Source organism: Lagopus muta, chromosome Z (assembly GCF_023343835.1).
Source record: "Lagopus muta isolate bLagMut1 chromosome Z, bLagMut1 primary, whole genome shotgun sequence".
Classification (NCBI taxonomy): Eukaryota; Metazoa; Chordata; class Aves; order Galliformes; family Phasianidae; genus Lagopus; species Lagopus muta.
Window position 1 is genome coordinate 63560555 of NC_064472.1, and position 25977 is coordinate 63586531.

Below are 25977 nucleotides of genomic sequence, written 5' to 3' on the forward strand. Positions count from 1 at the left end.
CGCAGGCACGCTGCGGTTAGCTAAGCAGAGGCGGCGGGAAGGCCGCGTCGCGGCGGAAGGGGGCTTGGCACCGCGTCGCGCGGCGCTGCCCGGCGGCTCGGCCCGGGATGTCCGGGACTGCGGCGGGGCGACAGCTGGCGCCGGCGGAGGTGGGGCTCGAGGTGGTCAGTTTAAAACCGAGTGGAGGCAATGTGAACTTAATCTTCATGTGGGAGTGATGTTTTTAACCGGCAGTTTTAGAACAGCTTGTGTATGCTGTGCGCTGGTGGTGGTGTTAGTTATTTCTGCTCTAGCTTGTTCTGGTTTCCAGTTTGCTACAAAATGCTCTGCTGTGGAATCTAAAGTGTGATTTACTTTGTTAACTCTTAGAAAGTTTGCACTCGGATTAAAAAAGCATTGTTACTAAAGGCCTTTACAGGGTATTCTCTGTGCGTGCCTGATAGGATTTTCAGATTGCACCCGTGTGAAGAGGGAAGGTAATGCTGTAACAATAGCAATTCCTTGTATTTTACCAGGCGACAGATTGGTTGGCCTGTTCGTTTGATGATTTCTTTGGAAGTGCAGATATTTCTTCTACCGTGATTCCTGAAAAGTCACACAAAGGCAACTCTGGGAGAAATCATCAGCAGAAGAAAGACCTGTCTGCTGTGCCGGGCTGCAGCAAAAACAAAGTCCTGTCAAGAAAAAGAGCAAAGTTGTCCTCAGTAGATCTGCCTTGTAACAAGTCCAGAATAAACTGGAACCAGTCTCAAGATGAGCCATGGGTAGATAAATACAAACCTGAAACTCAGGTATGAGAGATTTGAAGTGCAAATTTACTAGTAACGTTATATATAATGCTTTTCTTTGTAATCCTTCTTGATCAGGAGTTAAATATGTTCTGTTTTATGGGGGCATTGAAGTTCTGATTTGATTATATACTGTCTGTAATGAAGATTATAATGTGCTATATATCTGTAGGATGTATGCCTTCTAGCAGGCTTCTGGAGGATATGAAGCTACTGACATTTCCTGTCCATCAACACCTAAACTTCTGAATCTGTTGTCAAATCTGACAGTTACGAATTCAAGGAAAATCCACAACTAGTGAAAAGAGAGAGAAATGAGTTAATGCAGTACTTGTATTTCATATTTAATTTTTTAGTAGTCCAGCTATGGTGAGGAACTGAGTCACAAGACTAGAAATTTAGAAAGATCCACGTAGTATTAGAGTCAAGGATCAGTTCTAGCAATAGCTGCAAAGCATTTGTGTGTAATCACACTGGAAGATCATGTTGTTACTTTAGGAATCAAAAATCATTCATTATTTCCATGCTGCAAGGAATGGGAAATTGGTTGTTTGAGGAAATAAGCTCTAATGATTGTCCTTCATTTACTTCTAAAGCATAGTGTATGTAACTGAAACATATGCATACACAGCTGTTATTTTACTCAGCCTGTTTTCTGTTCTTGAATTTCATCGTTAAAGTTTTAAAAACTTTATACACGTACTTTATGCATACTTATAAATTCATTTCATACATTTTTCATCTTGTTTTAGAATGACCTTGCTGTCCAAAAGAAGAAAATTGAAGAAGTTGAAACATGGTTAAAAATACATATATTTCGGAGACAGCCAAAGCAGGTAATTTTGGTGAAATTAGCAGGTAGAGGTACAAAATTGTCTAACCAAATTGGATTGAATTCTAATTTAATTGAAAAAAAACAAAACAAAACAAAAAGAACAAAACCTGAAAAAAAAAGCAAGCAAACCACAAGCCAACCCACAAGCCCTACGCAAAGAGAAGTAGAGATGGATTCTGTTTTTGCTCAGCAGCATTATTTTCTGGCATCTAGTCAATTCATACATTCAGCTTGGTGTGCTTTTATAACTGCATTTTATCTCCAGCAGTATGATTTTAAATAGTGAGGCAAACTTCTAGTCGTAGTGACTTGATGTAATAGTGTAATAGGATGCTTTTAATTTCTGGGTTGTTAGGCATTCTTATACAAATGCATCATTTACTGGCTAGTATTCTTTTCACCTGATTCTTCTGTTCCGTTTATATTATCTTGGTACCCCATATAGCATGCAGTTAGCCATGCAGAAGCTGAGAGCAAGCCTTGCAGATTTCTGCTCTAGTTCTTTCTGAGTACTGAATAGGTAATTAAAAACTCGAACTATTTACCTCTTCTTATTTGTAAAAGAGAATCTTTGCTGTATGAAAGATAACGGTATTCATCATCAGTCTACATTTAATCTTTATTCAAAATGTTTGGTGTTATTTTCTTTCTCTGTCAGGGTGGCTGTGTTTTGCTGTTAACTGGTCCTGCTGGCTGTGGAAAGACAGCAACTATACAAATATTAGCAAAAGATCTTGGTGTGCAAGTGCAAGAATGGACCAATCCAGTATCTTTAGACTTCACAAAAGAAGACTTATTAAATATATCTGGCCATAGTAAGTATTTTATTTTGTTTTTTTGGATAATTTTGTGATTTGTTTTGTATGTAACAGAGATAGAAGCATAAAAAAAATACAGACTACAAAGTCAGACTGATGTCTATATAAGCCACCTCCTTGGAGTTCAGTAATAGTCTGAAAAGGGATTTACTTTTTACAGCATTTACTCCAAAGCAGTTTGCAGTTCGTACAGAAAGCAGTGTAATGTTTTGGATGCCATCTGAACTAGTTAAATAAGAATGTATCTTTGAGTTTTCCATTGAACTCTTCCCTTTGAAAACTATCTTTTATTTGAAATGTGTTTGCCAAAAGGCTTTGCTGCTGGTCTTCAGTGCTGTTATCTGAAAGTAGCATGGGTGGGTGCTAGTTCTTGTGGGTATTTGTATTCTACTTGCTGTAACATCGAATACACATTTTTAATTAGTTTTCTTTTTCAGACTCAAATTCTCATGCGTTTTCAAGTCAGGCCCAGTCAGCTCTCTTTCAGGATTTTCTGTTAAGAGCAAATAAATATAACAAACTTCAGATGCTTGGGGAGTCCTCAGAAAATGATAAAAAGCTTATTCTTGTTGAAGTAAGTGAAAACTTTTATAATAATCTTGACGTGCTAACTAGCTGCTGCTGGAGGATTAATGTTGGCACTTTATTGCCCATGAGTTCTTTGTTACTTTTTGGCTTCAACAGCTGGCTGAAAACAAGTTCTACCTGTGCTTAAACTGTATGATATAATTGCTGAAACTGCAGAAATTCATATACAGAAACTGCACACTAATTCATATACAGAAATAAGTAATAGATACTCAAAAAGTGACTGGAACAATACTGAAAAAAATCACACTGTGTTTTGCTTCATAGAAATATTTGTGTATATACAAAGGCATGTGTAAAAATTACACATGTTAACTGAGGATACAGGAGAATATAGAAGTGCATGGGAATTAATAAAATCATAAGGCATTTGAAATTTACCCTTCTCATAAGCCATAACGAGAGATCCAGGAGAAGGCTTTATTTTCACAAATTCAGGAATATATCACACTACTACATCCTTCTTGAACTTCTCATTGTTTTTTGACAGAAAGATTTTCTAAATTAATGAAGTAGCCTTTAGTAAAGTGAACTTTCAAGAAAAAAAATAGAAGAGAGAGAAGTTCCAGCTGAGCAACGTTGTCTACCATATAACTTGGGAAATGCAGATTCCTAAAACCTCTGTTCATATAGTCACTTCCTTGTCTACCTCCTCTCATATCTGATACACTATGTCTTGCCTTCTTCAGTTTAGCTGTTACTCTGTGTATATCTGTGTGTTTTGAATAGAATTGTCTAGCAGGCAGTGTTCTCACCCAAGGCTGTTTCTTAGGAAACAAGATTAGAAAGAAAATGCTTCTCCTAGGTAATTGTTTTTCCTGAAAAAAAGAAAGTTATGCTTCTCCCACCCCCCTCACCCTACCTACTTCCCAGTTATCTTCAGCTTCAGCCACAGTTGAAGCCAAGCTAACTAGCAAGAAAAACCATGTAGCAGTATAGCACGCCTTAAGTTAGTCTGCGGGAGAGAATATTTACACCTGAATGTAATGACAGCAGTTAATTTGTTTTGAATAGGACATGCCAAACCAATTCTATCGAGACCCTAGCAGTCTACATGAAATTCTCAGGTTAGTTATAAATAAGTTTTTAATGGTTAGCCTTAGCCACTCTGCACTATAGTGGAGTTTGAATCCTCTTATGCGTTTTTATTTTTCACTTTAGGAGATTTGTACGTACAAGTAGATGTCCTCTTATATTTATAATATCAGATAACTTCAGTGGAGACAGCAACCAGAGGTTACTATTCCCCAAAGAAATTCTAGAGGAGTTGTGTATATCAGTTATTAGGTAAGATCTTCTGTCTCATTAAAAATTTATTGAAAATAAATGAGAATTCAGAAACTAATTCATTTTTTAATGGAATTTAACAGTTTCAAGCCCGTTGCACCAACAAACATGATGAAAGTTCTTAATCGAATAGCTACGGCAGAAGCTAACATGGTAAGTTGTCAAAGCTGTGAACTTCTGCAAAGTTCTGGGACCAAAAGATTTCTGGCTTTTATATCTGAAATTTGTTATTCCTACTTGTTTTTGCTATTTGCTTGATCTTTGATCAAGTAACAGGCTTTTGCCCCCAGGAGGGAGGAAGTTGGGGGAGGTAGGAGCAGGAAAGGCTGTAGCAAAATACAAGGAAGAAAAGGGAAAGCCATCTTGTTTTTAAGATGAGATCCCCTTGACCCTTTGTCTGAAGTTGCCTCTGAGAATTCTGCCTTTTACAGAAACCGTATGTATAAAACAAGTAATAGGAATAGAAGTTACTTTTTTTTATGGTATTCATTAAGACCTGAAGACCATTAACCCAACTCATGTACTCTCAAGCTTTTAGATTACAATCTAGTCTACTCCTGAGTGGCAGTTACAAAATAAATTTGTGTGTCGTTTTCTCTAGTCTTGAAATTTAAAATATGGTGATTTATTGAGCTGGAGATCTTACCTGGCCTGAACATACGCTGAGTTCAATATAATATAATAATATAATATAGTCTGTTCATGGTCTGTATCAGGGATGGGTACCTATAGTAAAAGTAATACTCAAATATGCCTTTTCCCATGTAATTATTTTGAATGTTGCTCTTCCCTGTAGAACAGAGAGAAGAACTATGCTCCTGATAGAACTTCGCTGGAGTTGCTTTGCAAGGGCTGTTCAGGTGACATAAGAAGCGCAATAAACAGCCTCCAGTTTTTTTCCATGAAAGGTAAATATCTATGATTTTGGTGAAATTGAGTGACACTTTGACTGCTTCCGCAGTGAAGAAAAACTGTTGAGTGCTGAAGATCCTTTATGTGGGGTTATGTGGGCTGTGTGAAAAACTTGATATCTTGCTGTGATAAAAGGGAGCAGGTTTTGTTGTTGTTGTTTGTTTCAGGTAGCTGTGTTGGTAATTCTGCTGTTTACATATAAACTCAGTGATTACTAATAATATACATAGGTTGTTCCGTTTCTGAAGTAGCCCACTGATTTTTTGTGTGTAATTTCTGAAGTGATTGTTAGTAAGTTGAAAAGCTGTGAGGTAGCATAATCTATTCTGAAGTTATTGACTGAATAGAAAAATTTTTTGTGAAGTTCAGTATATTAGGAGCCTTCAAAGCACAGGACTAGATGGCGTTCAAATCAAACTTAAATTGGGAAAATTGGGATTATTTCAGATCTTCCCATGTAGGAAGAAGAGACTTTTTCTCTGTCTTTTGTAAGCGCTGGAAGTCAGAATGTGTAAAGAAAAAATATATGGAAGATATGTAATCTTTTTTTTTTTTCAGTCTGTTTTCTAGCGCATGTAATTCATTCTAGGAACTTTTAGAGGGTGCCAGCATTTATATTCAACCTAGAAATAAGGAAGTGAATTTAACTTCAGTGGTATGTCTTTAAGCTAGTAGCAGATTTGTTTCTTTCCATTCCATCTTTCAGCAACGTTAAACAACATATAGCCTTATGTTCCACATCAACGTAGCTTAGGATTTAGACTTAAAAAAAAAAAAAAAAAAAAAAAAAAGTACGAAATTCCTCTTAATAAAAAGATTTTGATGGTGATGCCACTAAGTACATAAAAAGTAGGTTGGGAATACCTGAGGAGAGTTTGCTCTTGCTTACTGGTGGATGATAAGGAGTTTATACATAGACAAACTGCTTGTTTTTAAGACTGTTTAGATTTTCTATGTTAATTTAAAGAAAACTCACTTCGGAAGTATAAAAACATGAGAGTTACAAAGAGAACTTGGAAGAAAACAAAGGCATACATACATTCTCTTTTCACATTTTTTTTTTTTTTTCTTTAGATGCTAATGAAAATATCTTACTTCATGTTGAATAGAAATTGTTTAGTTGTTCAGGTGTGTTTCAGTTAGATAATAGATAGGCAGTCAGTGATGTTTTGGAGAGACCTCACCTCCATTTTCATTTCCTGAAAGCCATCAGAAGGATGGCAGGATTTGTTTTACAAGTATGTAACTTGGTGTGTGTGTTCGGTACATAAATGATGTATTCAGTTTGGTGATATTAATGGGTAAAAGGGATCTGTGGTAATCATCGGAGAAGAAAAAACTAATTAAAGGATGATTTCCTCCAGTTTGGAGGACTTTGCTACTAAATCAATTTCTGGGTTTGATAATTGTAGGAAATGTAATGGGAATATTATCTACATATATTTGCATCTGCCTTGTACTTTATTCATAAAGGAGAGATTGCTAACTTAAGAGGCATACAGAGCTAGAGTAAGTAAGCAAGAATGCCAGCTTCTCTCTTAGAATGGCACCTTAGAATGGCTTACAAGTGGAATGAAATTTGCTAGTGAAGATAATGGGGTTGCCTTCTTAATAAATGAGCTTTCTCGTGGTGACTGCATTTATAAAACTTTCTGTATCTATGGATTATATTTATTTATTTTACTCCAGTTACTTTATTCTGTCTGTGTTGTGCTTTTATTGGTAGATTGGTCATTGGAGAAAGATTTCTGGTCAAGGAAGAAACGGAGTTCCACGCTAAAAAATGAAACAGCAGCAGTGTATAACTTGAGGAAGAAAAGTAAATCCGATATTTTAGAAGACCAGGCAATACAAGCTATTGGTGGCAAAGATGCTTCCATCTTTCTTTTTCATGCTCTAGGGAAAATAATTTACTGCAAAAGTAAGGAAAGTTACTTGTTCTGTCTTCAATAGTGAGCAAAATGTCAGATATTAATAGATAGCCTTCCCTTAAATAAGGCTAGGTGATCTGTAATGAACATGTTTTGTCATTGGTAACAGTAATAAACAGCAATAAATATTTTTGGTAGCTGAGATTGCAGCTGTCTGTATTCAGAAGAGAAATAATGCATGCTTCATCAGAGAATTACTACACATATGTAATAAAATGCGTAACTCTAGTTTCTTTAGGTCCGCATGCTGTCAAGCACACAAAGACAGCTATCCCAGAATTTTCTTTTGTGCACAGTACTTTGTTGTGTGGTTATGTTCTGTCCTCATATGTTTTCTTGGAGTTACAAAACAGACCTGCAGCCCTTCAGTTGCTGCCTTTCCTGTTTGGGTTTGATTCGTTTTGCTGTCTCTTTCTCCTTATTTCAAGTCCTTGGTTCCTTTGAGACCTGTGTGTCTTTCTGAGCTGAAAGGCTCTTTGACTTCTCCTTTTAGTATCCTGTCTCCCTTTCCGTGTTTCTCTTCACTGCTTTCTATAGACACAGCTCTGTAAATGTATTCCTCTCTAGTCTGCGTGTATGGTTACTGTCCTTTATTTTTTTTTTTTTTAATATTTGAAAAATATCATTCAGAAGAATTAGATATTTATGCTGTGTTACTATCTGTAGTGATCAGAATCAGAACTCATAATGCAATTTTTCCACCTTTTCCTAATAATTGACAGAATTTCTCCCCCCAAACCAATTAAGAAATGACGAGAGGAAGGAGTACGAAAATCTTCAAGTGGATTTTATTTTATAAAGGATAGTATAACCAATTACATTCTGTTCACTATATTGATGTGGGCATAAACACACAAACTGGAAACAGTGCAACCTCCTTGTTGGTAAAGTCAAGTTAGTTAGTCAAGTCCACGGTCTGTGTGAAGGCTTCTGTTCGTGAACTTGCATGCTTCTGTTCTTGCTCCCGTCTCATCTGTGTTCTGATTTTTGAATGTAACATCTGAAATGTCTTCTTTTTTTTCTTCTTTTCCTTTACCCTAGCTTTTTAGTAATACGCATTAATGTAACCATTTCTGGTACTAAAAGACTATGGATTATACAATTCTTTTAGGAGAACCGTTGTCAGAATCTGAATTTCCTCAGCTGCCTTCTCACTTAATAGAACACCGTCGAGACACGTTGCTTATCCACCCTGAGGTACATCTTCAGTTTTGATTTGGAGAAAAAAAAAAAAGAAAGAAGCAAACAAACCTGAGTGATTGATGCATATTCTCAAGCAGAGTGGCTTTTTCATTAATCTTAATATATGTATACTCAGTCTACTTGAGTTAAAGAATAATTATTCTGGAAGGGACTTCTAGAGACTAGCTTCAAAGACTGATTGGATTCCCAATCCTGTTGAGTTTTGAGTACCTTCAATAAGTCAGAGAGAACCTCAGGCTTGTATGCAGGCTTGTATGCAGACTGTGCCCATTGCCTATCATCTTTTTGCTGTGCATGATTGAGTGGAGTTTTGAGTTCACCTTTCTGTTGTCACCCATTACAGGGTTGAAAACAGCTTCCAGCCCCTCTTATCCTTCTTTAGGAACAAACAACCCTTCATTTTCTATATGAATGGTTTGGGACCTTGATGACTATCCAGACCCTGCCATGAGCAGGGTCACCTCTTACTAGACCAAGTTGCCTAAAGGTCCTTCCAACCTGAGGTCTTCCTAGGATCATCTTCATGGCTCTCCTTTTGACCTGCTCTAACAGGTCGGTCTTCTTCTTCAGCTAGGGGCCCCAGAGCTGAATGCACTGCTCTAGGTTAGGCCTTATGAGGGCAGAGTGTGAAGGGGAAATCACCTCCCTCCTGGCCACTCCTTTGTTGATACAGTGCAGGGTGAAGTTGGCCTTTTGGGCTGCAGCCACATGCATCTGGGTAATGTCCAGCTTTTCATTCATTGGTACTCCAAATCCCTTCTCTGCAGGGCTGCTGCACTACCAGTCCACCATCTCCCAGCCTGTATTCTTTGCCCCAACCCAGATATTGGACCTTGCACTTGGCCTTGTTGAACTTGATGAGGTTTCCATGGGCTCATCTCTCAAGCCTGTCAGGGTCTCAACATATGGCATCCTTTCCCTGCTTGGGTTACATGTGCCAGTTCCCTAACCATCAAAATGTATCATAGTTTTATAGGATGCATTTCCTTCATACTGTGTAAAATCTGGACGTGTTTTTTGTCCCCACAGGATATTGTGGAAAAATCACATATGTCTGGAAGCATGTTCAATTTGTACCTTCACCAGAACTATGTAGAATTTTTTACTGACATAGATGATGTTGTGAGAGCCAGTGAGTACCTGAGTACTGCTGATGTCCTTTGTGCTAATTGGAATGTAAGTCATTTTACATTATAAAGGTTATATATGTTTTCATATACATTTTTTGTGCAACTTGACAGCATTTTGTTATAGTTGATCACTGTATCTCATATATGCTACAGTGCGTATGCGTATATATGTGTATATATACATGCCGTAATATGGTATTAAGAACACTTTAGAACAATCTAATGTATTCTACAAAGTGTTTTTGAGTAGAATAGAAGTGTGTTAAAATGTGTTAGAGGCTGCATGTTTTTTCCCTGAAGAACTTGGGCTGGTGTTCTGTTTGGCTCTGACTAGATTCTGCACTAACCCAAATACATGTGGGATATGTTGTGTGTCACTGCAGGTACCAGTTGGTTCTGGTTCAAATGAGATGTGCTATACACAGTCCTCAAGTTAATGTAATGCCCATTTTTTTTTTTTCCTTAGTCACGGCTTGTGATGGAAGAGTACAGTACATCTGTATCTACTCGAGGTGTGATACATTCAAATTCATCCAGAGCCTTTGCCCACTGCCAAGGAGGGATGGGGTTCCGGCCCTTACATAAACCTCAGTGGTTCTTTATCAATAGCAAGGTAAATGCTTGTTGCTTTGAGGAAACTACTACATCTTAGTGATTTTAGCAATATATATGAGGTTTGCATGCATTGTGAAATATGATACATTGACATAAGCTACTTCTAAATGACATTCGTATGAGGAGGTCCATTTGAATTGTTTATTCCTTTAATGGAAAAATAAAATGGAGTCCTCTGATAGTGTTCTCTTTCTTCAAATTGGCATACTTCTGGGATAGTTTTAATCCTAAGTTACATGGTTAGTGTTTAAATAATGTAAGATATTTCTAAAAATAAGTGTAACTTGAGCAGTTTAAACTACTTTAAAATCTTCTGTAACAAATTACTGCTGTTGTACTGTGTGGTTTTTTTAGATGTAATTTGTCTATGAGATGTGTCAGCTCTTGGCATTTTTTTTTGCATTTGAATGCATACCTGCCCTGCTGTGTTTATAGGATAAAAACTTGGAGAAATCTTTAATGTGTGGTGGAAGACAAAAGTGAAGACGTGTACTGCTGTTTTGTAATCTGTATATCTGAACTTAACTGTTTCTGTCTTTTCTGTATTAATTCTTCACAAGCCTGTGCACAGTTATCCAGAAGACCAGGAAATTGTCCTGCTGCTCTTTATCACACTGAATATATATGTCAGTTCTGGTTTAGCAGGGTTTGTATTGTGGTTATTTATTTTTTATTTTTCCCCAACTCTTACAGTATCAAGAAAACTGTGCTGCTGCAAAATCTCTCTTTTCAAGCTTTTGTTTATCACCAGAGTGTCTTCAGACAGAGTTACTGCCTTACCTTGCAAAGTTAGCAAATCCAATGAGAAACGAAGGTAAGATCAGTGTAACTCTTGTTTTAGTGTTTTGTTTTGTTTTTTTGTTGTTTTTTTTCACCCTAGGTATTAAAGGATATTGAAAAATTTCAGCACTACCAGGTATTTAACTTGGTGAAGTCAGGAAACTTGCCAGTCTCACTCTTCACCTCCCTTTTTTCATAGTGAAGGAAAACAAAAACAACAACAACAAAAAAAGTAGTTATTTTAGTCTTAAGGCTTCTTTTAGAGCCCTTTAATTAGGGGACTTAGTGAAAAGCCTTTTGGAAATGCAGAAGACAATTCTAGCTGTACCTTCCTTGCTTGCTGATACCTATCAAATAACATTAAGTCTTAGAAAGGCTCTGAGGAGCCTTTCCTAGGAGAAGTAAATAAGATCAGAGTGCACAGTGCTTTGTTGTCTAATGTAAGACAATCCACGAGAAGACAATTCATGCAGAAAATGTTTTCTTTGTATGATAAATAATTTGGAAATTACTTTTCAGACAGCTGTGTCGCTTACACCGTGATAATTGCTTCTAATAAAAGCCTTATATAAGGCCGTGGCATCTGGATGAATTCTTTTTGTAGGCTGCGTATTAATAACTGCAGAACAATTTCACAGCTGATGATTGTTTTTCTATTTTATTGTGTAGGGAATGTGCAAATATGTTATGGCAGTTATTTAAGCTGTTTTGATAGCCAAATTACTGCAGATTTTTACAGGACCACTTAAGCAAACTTAAAAACTGCTTGTTTTCCAATGCGTTCAATTTTAAGTGTGTTACGATGTACTCAATATAATACTGGCTATTCTTTGTTCTCAGCTCAGATTGCTTTTATCCAAGATGTTGGGAGGCTGCCATTGAAAAGACATTTTGGGAGGTAGACTTGTCTTTTACTTTCTTTAAGGAAATAAAATGCTGTCTTTCCCTTAACATATACCGAGGAGGAGCCATTTCATACAAAAAATATCATTAGTGTGTATCTGTGGTGTGATATTTTCCTCCATTTGCAGCATGACCGTTTCTAACTTTGGAAGCTAAAATTGTTTCTAGTTCAAATCTGTTTATAATTAGCAAGACCAATTTTAATGGAGCACTGATACTGCTGAATTGATACAATTCAGCACTGGAGCACTGATACAACACTGAAATTGAAGTCCAAATACTAAAGGGAAGATAATATGTGAAAAGAATTTCTCTTCATTTCTTTTCTGAAGTTGCCTGTTTCAAGTTCAGTTGCTGCCTGTCATGGCTGGCATTCCGTGGGCTGCTGTCAGTCACTTCATTGACAGCAGTTCATGTTGCTTTAGGAAAGGAGCAAATCCACTGCCACCGTAAGGAGAAACTTCAGGCAACAGTGGGTGCTAGAGACTAACAGAACACAGACATGTTTTTGTATTTTGCTGTTGCCATAGCTCTGGTGTGAGGCTCTGTGTTGCTTTTCTTTATCTGAGAGAAATTTCTGTCTTTCGTAGTGTCTTGTGTAGCTTATGCATAGTGTTGAGTTCTGGGCTTGGAAGATGTGCACACAGGTGTAAAACATGATAATGAAGGTGAGGATATAAATTTAAAAAAACAAACAAACTTGTATAACTTAATTAACTAAGACTGACAGGGATATTACTGCTAGAAAATGTGAAAGCTGTTTGGCATCAGTGAACAGGGAGGGCCTGGATATTATGCAAGAGGTGTGGGAGAGCAGGAAGTGCAGTGGTTGCTTTGGCTGGCTGGTTTTGTTTTGTTTGATGGCGAGTTACTCTTGTAATGGTTATTTTACAGGTTAAAGCTTGAAACGCTTACTGATAAAGATCCTGGAGTTCCAGACTTATTTGTTGGTTGTGAGGAGGACCCTGCTGAGGTGGCTGTACAGATGGAGGAAAATAGAACAAATGAGAACGATTGGGATGGACTGCCCCTGTCATCCAGCCAGCGCAGTGGAAGTGAACTGCCTTGCAGTCAGCCTCAGCCTGTTGCTGCTCTAGTAGCTATGGAGGAAGATGAATTAAATATAGAGGAATATGACAGTGACTAAGTCCAACAAAGCATCAGCCACTGACTTAGCTGATAGATTATTATGTGCCAAAGGGCTTTGCTAAAATGAGTATGGTCTGCTGAACGGAGTGCAGGTGGGCTGGGAGGCCCAGTCTAAACATAACAGTGTCAGTATCAAGACACTTTTCTTTATCTTCCTCATAGCTTTGCAGGATCAGACCTGATCAGAATACTAAATCACAGGCTATTCCCTGCCTGTTCTGAGCCATAAAAGTATACTGAGACGAAGGGAGAACAATAAATGATAAATTTAAATAGTTTGAGGCTGTAGCTAATCAGTGCCATTCTTAAGTTATTGTTTTTTTTGTTTTTTTGTTTTTTTTTTTACACATCTTCATTTACTTCGGAGTTTTACAATGTGTTCCTATTTACACATTTGGTAAGTTACCAGCATTTGAAGATTTTTCTAAAGTGTATGTCTTCAGAAAAATTTCTGTTTGGAAGCTTGAACCTTCTGAAAGAGGAGATTTAAGGGGATATGTAAAAACTTTGATATCTTGTATTGATGATGTAAATAAAACTACTGTATGAATGCTGTTCTGTAATCTGCTAGAGATATTTTAACGTTTATAAATAGAACATGTGCTGTACAACAGTTTAGTTTGGATTTGTTTTTGAATTTTTTTGATAATTTATTGAGGTGCAAATACAACAGTTAAGCAGAAGTTCTTGTCCTATTTTTATTTGGTAGGAAGTCAATGGTGTCATGTAGTTTTCCTCTTTAAATTAGCTAGGCTGGAACAAAGAATAATTTCATGTTTGGCTACTGACACTCAGTGTTTTGTCTTTATCAGAATAGACTGTTAAATACTTCTTGTTGTTTGGGTCCCTGTGTGAAATCATAAATCCCTTACATACATCATATCTCACATCATTGTAATTAGTGTTACTGCATAAATAAGAAAGCAAGGATCAAAACAACTTATTTTGAATGTGTGATATGTTTGCATTCTGTATTGCTAGCATACAAATTTAAAAAAAAAATACACTAATCCAACATAAATTTAGAATTGCTGCCAATTTTGAATGCTCTTGCTTTGTCCCCTATGAAAGATCAGGCGTTGTCTTTATGACAAGTGTTTAATTTTGAAGAGGGGGAATTTACATCTTCAATTTACTACAGCTCTACTTATTCCATTCCTTATATGGGATGCGTGGGATGGGGTGGTCCCTGTTTAGTTTAGGTGAAGACTCAGTTTATCCAGGCCTCCTGCAGGTTTGTGTCACTAAAATGCCATCTGGACCCTCCTGAGCTCATAGAGGGAGTCTAGTACTGAAGGATGGTAATTTGTGCTATACTCATTTTCACTCTAATCAAAACTCTGAGCTACTTCGCGTTTTTGAGCTTTCTTGATAATAGTATGAAGTAATAATAGTAACAAGAAAGTTCTTTAACATCAACTTCTGGTTATTACTGTTGGCCTTGGCCTTACTAAAGCACTCAACACTTGGTTAATGATAAACTTCAGCAATAGAGACATATTACTGTCGTCTAGGGGATTCAAAATCACAACCATAAAACCTTTTTTATGTGGAGGTGCCACCAAAACTCCCACAATTTATATTGCAATAATATAAATACATATAAATTCTCTGATGCCGGAATTGCAATGGAGTTCAAAATGTGTGAGTGGGATGAATGCCTCAAACTATGCAAGTTCTAGATGTGTTGCAGGGACATTCAGCTTCAGTTGCAAGCAGGTACAAGACTGAGTTGCTGCTACAGCCCACTCTCCAACCTCTGGAAGGAAAAAAACAGCCTTTGCTTCCCTGAGCAATGTTATCCCAGTTACAGAAAGAAGAGAAACACTGAAAAGAAAGCAAGTGCCTTTTTTTTTTTAAAATCATTTAATTGTAAACTGAACTCAGAATTAATCTGTTGATGTATTTAGAATACAGCCTCCGTCTGTCCATTGGTGTGCTGCTGCTGTTTCAGTAATGTGCTACTGCAAATGATGTTCAGGTTGTTAAATTCTTTCTGCCCAGAGAGATTGCCCATGTCCTTAAAGGGAAAGTGATTAGAAGCACTGGAAATGTGTTTTTCTGAGGCATTATATAGTATAATTGCAAACAAAAATCCCAGAAAGGTGTTGTCTGCCATCAAAAGATTATTCTAAGCTGGGAGCAGAAATGTCTTTTCTAAAAACACAGTAATTACTTTCCAGGAATAGTTTGGGGACTTTTGGATAGGAGTAATGTGTATCATACATAATTTTTAAGGTGTGGCCAAATAATTCCAACGTCACACCAGCCTTTGAGAAACCACTGTGGCTCATACTTGGGCTCTTCCTACTCCCCCTGTAAATGTAGTTGTATATGCAGTGCTCTGCACATCACCTGCATGCAAGACAGCCAGAGAAAAAGCGCTGGATTCACCTGCATATGCCAAAATCATCCCTTGCGCAGATGGGAAGAGATGAACTTGGGGCAGTGGACTTCTCAGGTTTAAATGTGCTACCTGAACTCTGCAAGCGTGCTTGTTTGTAAAGTCCCCTGGTACTTAGTTTGAAGAGGAAAAGAATGACACATTGGAGTTGGAGTTTTCTTTCCAGATTTCAGATGAAATTTCAAAGAAATAGAAATCCAAACCAACTTCTTGTCTTTCATACCTTGAAAGCAGGTAAAACATGTATTTCATATTCATCCTTCAGAAAGCTATTCTCCAAGGAAGTATATGATTCAAATTGTAATAAGTACCACGGCTCTGTATTTAAAAAATAAAGAGATATTTTTACATAACTTACTTTTGTGCTTAAGACTTATTTGGGATATATTCTCTTTTGCTAACAGAGCAGAATGGTGTCTGAAGACTGAACTTCTAATAAGTTTTGTAATTGATTTTATTCACCTGGGGTATTATTACAGAACAAGATACAATGGGAGTATGCATTTTAGGCTATTTCATCCAATAATTTTCCATTACAATGAGAAAAGGAAGCTTTGTGATGGTCTTACTATGGCCTTCCAATAATTAAAGCAGACCTACAAGACAGATGGATAAAGATTCTTCACCAGGGTGTGTAGAAGTGTTAAGTATTAAACTAAAAGACAGTAGATTTAGATGAGATAAAAGGAAAAAATCTACTGTGAGAGTGCTTGGATACTGGAACTACTTGCCCAGAGAGTTTTAGGATACCACCTCCCAGGAACTGTTCCAAGGTCAATTTGTACTGGACGCTGGGAAGCCTAATCTAGCGTAAGTTGTCCCTGAGAACTGAGTGGTCCTTAAGGTGGTTTCCAACCCAAACCATTCTGTGATTCTGTGAATTAAGAGTTGTTAATAACAGAACCTTGTCGTATTTGATTAAGGACAGGTTTTGTGCATTTAGGATTAATTCCAATTGGAAATCTCTGTCACACCATCAAAACTAATTTATTATATGCTGTTCTATGCTGTATGAGCATTCTTTTCATCAGTTTAGTTTCATACTTTCTCATTCTTTTAGTAGGTGGAATTTCTTGCAAAAAGACTAAAATTCTGCAAAACACTATTTCACACTGAAATTCAGATTTGCAGTCTTGTAAAGTACATTCAGTTTCATGTTGAAGTGACATTTTTCAAAAAGGTTAAGATCATAATTCATGATAGTACTTTTAATGGAATAGTTTATCATTTTTTAATTTGTCTCTTTTCCTTTGTCAGCCAATCCTGCAAGCAATGTTGCAATTACTATTGAAGCTCTTGCTTCAGAAATTCATGTAAGTGAAGCTTCGTTTATGAGACTACCTCAGTTCAAATAAGCTTACAAGTCCTTATTGAAGTACCTTTATTGTGTTTGCTGGTGTATATTAAGCAATTTGTGAGGGCAAAGAAGTCATACTGTTGACTAGAAGCTATCTTGAATTACTTAAGTCTGGAGAAAACATGGAGGAGTGAACGCAGCTTAGAAAGTTGTATCACTTAACAGCTGGCAATACCATAACATGCATTATTGCTGCATATTAACACTATGGCTTCTGCAAATTAGAAGTCTATATGTACTGCACACATTTATGCATAGACTTGCAATCATGGTTGGGAATGCTTCAATGAAAAACCATCCACATTTGTAGTAATTTGCCACTGTTAGGACATTCCTTCAGAAATTGTGAATGAGACATTAATCTGAGCTGCTTCTAGTTTCTAAGTAGGTGAACAAAAAGAGAAAGAACAATTCCATAGAATCACACAATTGCAGGGATTGGAAAGGACCTTGAGAGGTCATTGCATCCAACCCCCCCTTCTTAAGCAGGTAACCTATAGGAGGTTGCACAATTAGCTGTCCAGGTCTTGCTTATCTCCATAGAAGAAGACTCCACACTGCTCTGAACAACCTATTCTAGTGCTTGTGTTTGATGAAAAGCTGTCCATGAGCCAGCAGTGTGCACCTGCAGCACAGAAGGCCAGCTGTATCCTGGGCTGCATCAACAAAGGTGTGGCAGCAGAGAGAGGTGGTTGTCCCCCACTGCTCTACCCTTGTGAGATCCCATTTGGAGGTACTGCATCCAAGCCTAGGGCCCCCAGTATGGGAAAAATGTGGGACTGTTGGAGTCATGCAAAATAATGCCACAGAGATTGTCAGGGCTATAGCTCCTATCCTATCCTATGAAGAAAGACTGAGGCAAATGGGCTTGTACACTTTGGAGAAGGCTCTAGGAAGACCTTTCTGTGGTTTCCCATATTTGAAAGGAGCTTAGAAGCACAATGGGGACTGACTTTTTACACTGTCTGATAGTGATGGGACAAGGGGGGGATGGCTTTCAACTAAAAGAGGACAGACTTAGGTTAGATGTTAGGAAAAAGATTTTTACTCAGAGGGTGGTGAGGTGCTGGAACAGGTTGCCTGAAGAGGTTGTGGATGCCCATCTCTGGAGGTATTCAAGGCCTGATTGGATGGAACCCTGATCTAGTGAATGGCAGGTCTGCCCATGACAGGGAATTGAATGTTCCTTGAGGTCGTTTCCAATTTGTGATTCTATGATTCCACAACAGATTGCTGGCAGACATTGGACTAGGATTGCAAGTCTCTTTGCTCCTCATATGTTGATAGCAACTCTAAAATTCCACTTCCAGGCAAAAAGATTGCCCATTTGATCCATTTTAATAAAAATTCGTCTTCAATATTTACCTGCACTTCATGAGATTAATTTGGCTTTGTATTAGAAACTCTTTTCCATCACTGATGTTATCTTGTCTCAGCTTCGGCTTTGTTTATTAGTGGTCCAGCATAACTTCTGCACTTCTTTTCCAACAATCTATCTATATGAATTCTGTTTATGAGGGTCTCTCTGTATTTTCAGCCTGAGTTGCTCAATTCAGGCTGAATCCACTCAGGACTGAGTTTAGTTTAACTAAACTGGGTTTGATTTATCCAACTTGAGTTTTCTCAGAGGCAGTATTTTGTGGTACACTTGGCAAATTCTGAAATGTTTCAGCCAGTCTACACCAGCATACTCTAAGTGAAGGTGTTCAAGGAGGCATTCCAGACCAGGTTGGATGGAGCCCTGGGCAGGCTGATCTGGTGGGTGGCGGTCCTGTCCATGGCAGGAGGTTGAGACTGGATGGTCTTTGATGCCCCTTCCAACCGAACCATTCTATGATTCTGTATCTAGAATTTCCCATCTCTATCATATCATTAGAATCTTCAAAATGAGGCACAAGCAACTATGACACTTTTTACCATCATGCTAGTTCCTTGGTATTATGTTCTGTTTATGCTCAGAACTATTTGCTCTTTGTTTCTACAGCTCCAGCAGCTGATCTTTAGACTGTGAAGTTTGCAACATCACAAGTGGTTCTATTTCTGTAAATGCTTTCATGGGTAGAAGTATCATTAACTGCAGCATGGCCTCTCTCCATTGATGAAGGAAAATGAAAAAAATTAAGGAGCAAATATAAAGACCTCAGCTCCTTTTCTAACAGTCCTGACTATCAACTGTGAGAGAAAAAAAAAATCCTCTTTGTTTTTCATGTGTTTTCATTCATAATATTAAACAGTTCTTTCAAAGAAATGGTGGTTGATCACAACTGCAATACTGGAACTTTTATCATGAGATGCAAAGAGCAGTGCAGATTTGCCACTAGATGCCTCTCTTTCATTCCTGGTTCATCCTGTTAGCTGTGGCAGGCACACAGCAGGCAGTGCTTCCTGACAGGCGATTGCAAACACTGCAGGGTCGCTGCTGTTTCACTAACTGTTAAAACAGCTCTGTGTCTGTATACATCTGGCAGAACTAATCCAGAAATGCTCTCCATATTAAAAATGGGGAATAATTAGCAGACAATCATCAGAATTACTAGTTGCAGATTTGTGAGTATGGGATGGGCTTGTCTACCAGGGTGCTTCTGAGATAACAAAGTGAAATGTAACATTCAGTGGTTCTGCTGTTGTTCAGCATGACTCCACATGTTCACCTAAAATCTCATGCAAAAATCCTTTATCTGTTGCCTAGAAAGTAGTAGGATGTATGTCTTAAAAGGGGTATGGCTGTAATTATTCAGCTCTCACTCATTCTTTGATATTTCTGTGGACCATATATATATAAACTTCCTAATTTCCTGGTATTTAAAATTACTTTGGATGGATTTTCTGCTACAGGATAGTTTAATCATTAATATGCAGGAAATACTTTGACAGGAGGTGGTTGGGTTGCACCAACAAACTGGTGGCTGATCACTCCTTCAAAGCAGATTTCTGTATGACAATGCTATGAGACTAAAGATGATGTAGTTATAAATCTAAGGATCATGTGTTTATAAATCTGTCTGTGTTCAGTCTGTTTAAGCATGTATGTAAATGCACGTATATATACATATGTGTTTTGAATAAGCTTACACATGTATGTGTACTACTCATGAATAAAGATGAGAATAGAATAGAATGAGCATCAGTGAATCTTGTATTTTTCACCTGGTTTTATGATGGAACATCCTGCAAGAACAGAGCAATATCTCAGAACATGTTGCTGCTAGTTATCTCAGGGGAGCTCAGCTTGCTAGATCCACAGGTGATCAGGGCATTTTCCCCTCCAAGACCAGAAATTCTGGTTTATATTTGTTCTTTATGAATATACATGCAATTGAACTTGTGTGAGAGGTTAATTTCCAGGGAAATAAAACCCTGCGACTTTCTCTGTTATTTTTGGGTAGAAGCTCAGTAACTTTCTGCAAAAGAGGAATCTACTGCTGCTGGTTTTCTTTGGCATTTTCAAAATGGTGTTTTACACTCAGTCATCTAGGAATTCGGATAGTAATCCAAAGCAGATTTCTCAGAATTTATTTTAATCTCCTCTAATGCTGTCTGTTCTTGCACATTCATTCTTCAAGCAACCGTCTGCCCTTCAAACCTGCTGTATGCTTCAAGTAGCTGTCACATAACTTTATCACAGGGCTGAGGTCTGATGGTGGCAATTCAACAACAAAGTGTTGGGAATACCTGAGTTACCAGGAAAATTGGATTGAAAATATTAGGAGAGTTCTGCCTTTGGCACTGCTTTTTCCCTTCCAGTCAGGAACACGACTCTCTCCCAGAACTGCTGAATCTAACAAATGAGCCAAATTTACTTGAAATCAACCAAAAGCTTATTAATTATTTTTACAAGTGACAGACAAACATTAAAAAAAAGGAGGATCTTTAAATCATCACAATGCAGAAGCTCAGAGAGAATAGTGAAGATGTATTTTGCTAGTCAGGCTCTGTTAGGATGTCAGGTGGCTGGAACCATGGGACCTTATGGGGGCTGGCAGGACAGGGGTGTCACCAGGAGCGAGGGAGTGGGACTGGCTCTGGGCTCCTGGCCCAGGGCATCATGGAGAGGGTTGGATGGGCTGTTACAACATTTTCTAACCTCGGGGCCTGGCAAGTTGTAATGAAATAGTTTTCTCCAGGAGACAGCAGTGCTTGACTCCTGTAAGCTTTGTTTCTGAGGCGGTTCATTCTGAGAATCAGATTTTCAACATTACGTGTGAGTGAAAATTTTTTAAGGGCTCTGTGTTTTCCCTGCATTCAAAATTGTAAAATGCACTGGATTATTCTGATGCTCTTTGAAGACAGATCTGTAAAGAAATCCTTCATATTTAGTTAGGATTTGCATGTAGACATGACACCTTTCTCTTCCAAAGCTTGTGCTTTCCAGGAGAGGCAAAAGAGAAATTACTTTTTAGTGAAATTGGATTTTTTAGTTTCTTCCAGAAGATTGTTCTTTTTACAGCCAATCACTAGAGTTTAACTTATGCTTGACATTTTCCCCAAGCAATTTATATTATAACTGACCCACTTGACAGGGGTAATCGTTACAACAAACTGTCATGTAATTGTTTCTCCTTTGGCAAGTTACAGTACTTGGGTTTTGATTCAATTTTCTACCTATGTATTTACAACTGTAAATGAAGATGATCTCTGTGTTTGCAGAACTGACTGCAGTCTCAGTGAGTGGGGGAGAAATAAGTGAAAGCCAAGGCCCTCTGCTGTGTTGGAAAGTTCAGAAAAGGAACCTCTGAGGCATCACCAGACTCAGGCAGTCTAAGACCTGTCTGACATTGATGTGCAAAGTTTGCTCTTTGACAGGGGGAGTAGTGATAGGAAATGGGGTAGTGTTTCACAGTGAAAGAGGTTATATTTAGATGAGATGCAAGGAAAAGCTTCTTTACTCAGAGGGTGATGATGGCACAGTTGTCCAGGGAAGCCATGGATGCCTCCTTCCTGGAGGTGTTGGAAGTCAGGTTGTACGGGACCTCAAACAACATGATGCAGTGGATCCTGTCTCTGCCAATTGCAGGGATGTTGGAACTAATCCAGGTAGATGTCCTTTCCATTTCAAACTACTGTGTGATTTTATTAGATAATGATTCTGTGATAGTTCTGTGTGATCAAATAATTCCCACTAGCTTTGTTTCTGCTGTACAGTTTCTGACTGAAGAATTCCAGATGGGAAAACCTTCACTTTACTTCATAAAAACGCAATAGTAACAGGTAAAACCTGAAAATGTTGAGTGTAGAAAAGATATTAACAGAAATTGAACGTAAGACTTGGAAAGGACTTTGAATCCAGTTGTGACCTCTCATGCACTTAGCATTCCAACATTGAAAGAACAAATATAACCATGATCTTTTAACTAGAATTTTGAATTTCTTGAGGAAGCTAGAAATACAAACATTCAAACATTCCAATGGAGAGAAGGCATGTCTGGTCCCAAGCCCCATAATGGATTGCTTCTGATTTTGCAGGAAAGAGTTAAGGGAAAAGAAATCATTTATTCCCTCTCATTTCTTTTGCGTGCATTCACATATTGAAAGATTCACAGAATCACAGAATTGCAGGGGTTCAAAGAGTCCTCAAGAGATAATTGAGTCCAACCCCCCTGCTAAAGCAGGTTCCAAAAGTAAGTCCCACAGATAAGTGTCCAGACAAGTCTTGACTCATCTCCAAGGAAGATTCAGTGCTGAAATGCTACAAGAAATATATATGAATGAAGCTCATTCTAATGTCATGGGTAGCCATAAATGTATTTATGATGTTATGCTGTTGATGTGGTCTACCTAGACTTCATCAAAGCCTCTGACACTGTCTCCCACAGCATTCTCCTGCAGAAGCTGGCAGCCCGAGGCTTGGATGGGTGCACTCTTGGCTGGGTGAGGAGCTGGCTGGAGGGCCGGGCACAGAGAGTGGTGGTGAATGGAGTCAAATCCAGCTGGCGACCAGTCGTGAGTGGTGCTCCCCAGGGGTCGGTGCTGGGGCCTGTCCTCTTCAATATCTTTATTGATGACCTCGATGAGGGCATCGAGTGCACCCTCAGTAAATTCACAGATGACACCAAATTGGCTGGAAGTGTGGATCTGCCTGGGGGTAGCGAGGCCCTACAGAGGGATCTGAAGAGGCTGGAGAGCTGGGCTGAAGTCAATGGGATGAGTTTCAACAAGGCCAAATGCCGGGTCCTGCACTTCGGCTACAACAACCCCAGGCGACGCTACAGGCTTGGGGCGGTGTGGCTGGAGGACTGCGTAGAGGAAATGGACCTGGGGGTATTGATTGATGCTCGGCTGAACATGAGCCGACAGTGTGCCCAGGTGGCCAAGAAGGCCAATGGCATCCTGGCTTGCATCAGAAACAGTGTTGCAAGCAGGAGCAGAGAGGTGATTGTTCCCCTATATTCAGCACTCGTGAGGCCGCACCTCGAGTACTGTGTCCAGTTTTGGGCCCCTCACTGCAAGAAAGATATTGAGACCCTGCAACGTGTTCAAAGGAGGGCAACAAAGCTGGTGAGGGGTCTGGAACACAGGGCTTATGAGGAGAGGCTGAAGGAGCTGGGAATGTTCAACCTGGAGAAGAGGAGGCTCAGGGGAGACCTCATTGCTCTCTATAACTTCCTGAAGGGAGGTTGTAGTGAGCTGGAGGTCGGCCTCTTCTCTCGTGTCATTAGTGATAGGACCAGAGGGAATGGCTTCAAGCTACGGCAGGGGAGATTCAGGCTGGACATGAGGAAGTACTACTTTTCAGAAAGGGTGGCCAGGCACTGGAATGGACTGCCCAGGGAGGTGGTGGAGTCACCGAGCCTGGGGGTGTTCAAGGAAAGACTGGATGTTGTGTTGAGGGACATGGTTTAGTCGGAGCTATTGGGAAGAGGTGAATGGTTGGACTGGATGATCTTTTAGGTCTTTTCCAACCTTAGTGATTCTATGATTCTATGATTCTATGATTTTCCAGTTTGAGTGGCTTCTGTGTTCTCTGCTACTTTTCCCTCATTTTTATAAACAAAACAAAAATTTCTTTTTCTCCTCCTTTCCATTTTTTGTTTCTTCTATTCCTTTTCTTCTTGTTCTCTGACCTTGGCAATAACTGGAAATGAAATAATTTTCATAGAATCACAGTGTGAGGATGCCAGCTCTCTGTGCAAACTGTCAAAGATTGTGTCCAATCACTTTTTAATGTATCCAGAGATGGAGATTCCATAACCTTTCTGGACAACCCAACCTGTTCTAACACTTAACCACCTTGGAAATAAAGAAAAGCTTTTTCTTACATTTAAATTAATTTATTGTATTTCAGTTTGTGCTGATTGTTCCTTGACCTGTTACTGGAGGCCATAAATAAACACTGAATTCCACACATCTATCAGGTATTCATACACGTGTATAAAAGTTCCCTGGTCCTTCTCTTCTCTAGGCTGAGTAGTTTCAGATTTCTTAGCCTCTTGTCATATGTCAAATGCTCCTACTCTCCGTCATCTTTTTGTCTAAATTTTCAATTCAGCTATACTAGAATGGAAGCACGTCACATCCCTGGCCATTAATGGAAATAGTGGCTATTTTGTCTTAACAAGGAGCTTTAATTACATCTTCTTTCTAAATAACATATCTTTAAACATCCTCAGCTGGGTCATTTGTCCTAGTGGATGCAGTAGGAAATTGCTCACAAATGGGAAGTCAGACAAGCACCACTGACCTAGATAAATAAAGGTACTGTGCAGAGAACTGCTGGATCCAGATAACTACTGCAAATGACTCCTTACGTGATTAAAAAAAAATCGTAACCCCAAAGCTATTATTCTTATTAATGGCTTCAAGGTCATAGTTGTTTTTCCTCTTTGTGTTTATTAAAAAATTCAGAGACTACTTAGATTTTAAGAATTATCCTGATTTGAAAAACAGTATTGTGGCTATTGGACATAAAGGGAATTCTTTATGAAAACAACAAAAACAGCAACAGACTTGTATCAAATATTTTTGCCTTTTGCCAAATTTAGAGAAAAAAAAAAGTCAGCTATTTTGGAGAGAAATAAAGCATATTTTATGGTGTGATAATCCGTGGAGGTTGATGCCTTCTTTTTACAGGGCAGCATAACTTCTGCAACATCAATGGGTGCATGTCTACCTTTTAGACATACCTTTGTAATATGTTGACAGTCACATTGCATTAGGTGCTTTAAGGTGACATATAAGCACCATGTTTTGAGTAGGGACATAAATTTGATTGGTTGTAGGACTGTCTAAACTGAATTTATTTTTGGGATGGAGGAAGATGCTTTCTATTACAGATGAAGTTTGACTACAATAGTAGGTAAATATGTGGGGCTGATAGGAGGCACTGACGGAGATGAGGGTTTAGAAGGCATAGGCCAAAGGAAATACTAACTGTGAATGACTTCCATTCAGAAATGTTCTATTTCCATCAGAACACCTTAAAATGGGAAAGAAATAGTTAAGAAAATAGTAAGTTACAGTATTTTAAGACATACTTCACACCTTACATTGTGCCATTACCAGAGGCACTTATTTTTTCAGTTTCTTAATATAACTCATCCAGATTTGTATTCAGTATTTTGCTCTCAGTTATGGGAATGCATAATTTCTACTCTTTCAAGGAGGGTCCAATGAGGCTGCAATGAGAACACTCAGAAATACTAAAAGAGATTTTATGTCCCTCAGAAAGATGTTGAAGTGATCAAGGGTGTCTGAAGTGACACAAGTAGTGTCTGCTTTTGTCCTCCCAGTGGGAAACTGGGACCCAGAAAGAAGGAGATGAATGGATCCACAAATGACTGGCTGTGTAGCTGTTACCATGCCTGGGGCTTTGGGTTCCTTGATTTTAGACAGACCTTCAAGAAACTGGGTGTATGGACATTAGATGGGACTCAACTGACCAGATGGGACACAGAGTGTTCTGGACAGCAAGCAGTCTGGATTGATTACAGCAGAGCTTTAAACTAGATTCAGTAAGGGAACAGGTTGTCCTTTGGAGTGATAGAGACGAGCCAGCAGAAGCCTTCTGCTTCGGAAGCTGAACTTTAGAATTGTCTCAGAGGAACTTGTGAGGGCTCATCAGCTGAAGTGCTTCCACATCAGTGCTTTTCTAGAAGACTAGAAAACGACAGGGCAATTAGAACACCATGATCTCATTGCTATTACAGAAACAGGGAGACAAATCGTACAACTAAAGTTGGGAACACTAGGAACACTAAAGTTGAAGATAACATGCATTTTAGAAAAAATAGCCAGGGAAGAACAGGCAATAATGTGGCCTAGTTAAAAAATTGATAGACTG

General features: G+C 38.6%; 1 protein-coding gene across 1 annotated transcript; it reads left to right on the forward strand.

The window, feature by feature from the left end:
- The first annotated feature begins 2 nt into the window (after positions 1 to 2).
- RAD17 (RAD17 checkpoint clamp loader component) lies at positions 3 to 15654 on the forward strand. Its single transcript, XM_048930477.1, has 16 exons — positions 3 to 149; positions 516 to 791; positions 1541 to 1624; positions 2282 to 2438; positions 2879 to 3015; positions 4044 to 4096; positions 4191 to 4316; positions 4400 to 4469; positions 5113 to 5224; positions 6955 to 7149; positions 8271 to 8356; positions 9392 to 9538; positions 9959 to 10105; positions 10801 to 10921; positions 11728 to 11785; positions 12685 to 15654. The coding sequence occupies exons 1-16, from the start codon at positions 108 to 110 to the stop codon at positions 12935 to 12937; spliced, it is 2064 nt and encodes a 687-aa protein (XP_048786434.1). The 5' UTR covers positions 3 to 107; the 3' UTR covers positions 12938 to 15654.
- The last annotated feature ends 10323 nt before the right edge of the window (positions 15655 to 25977 follow it).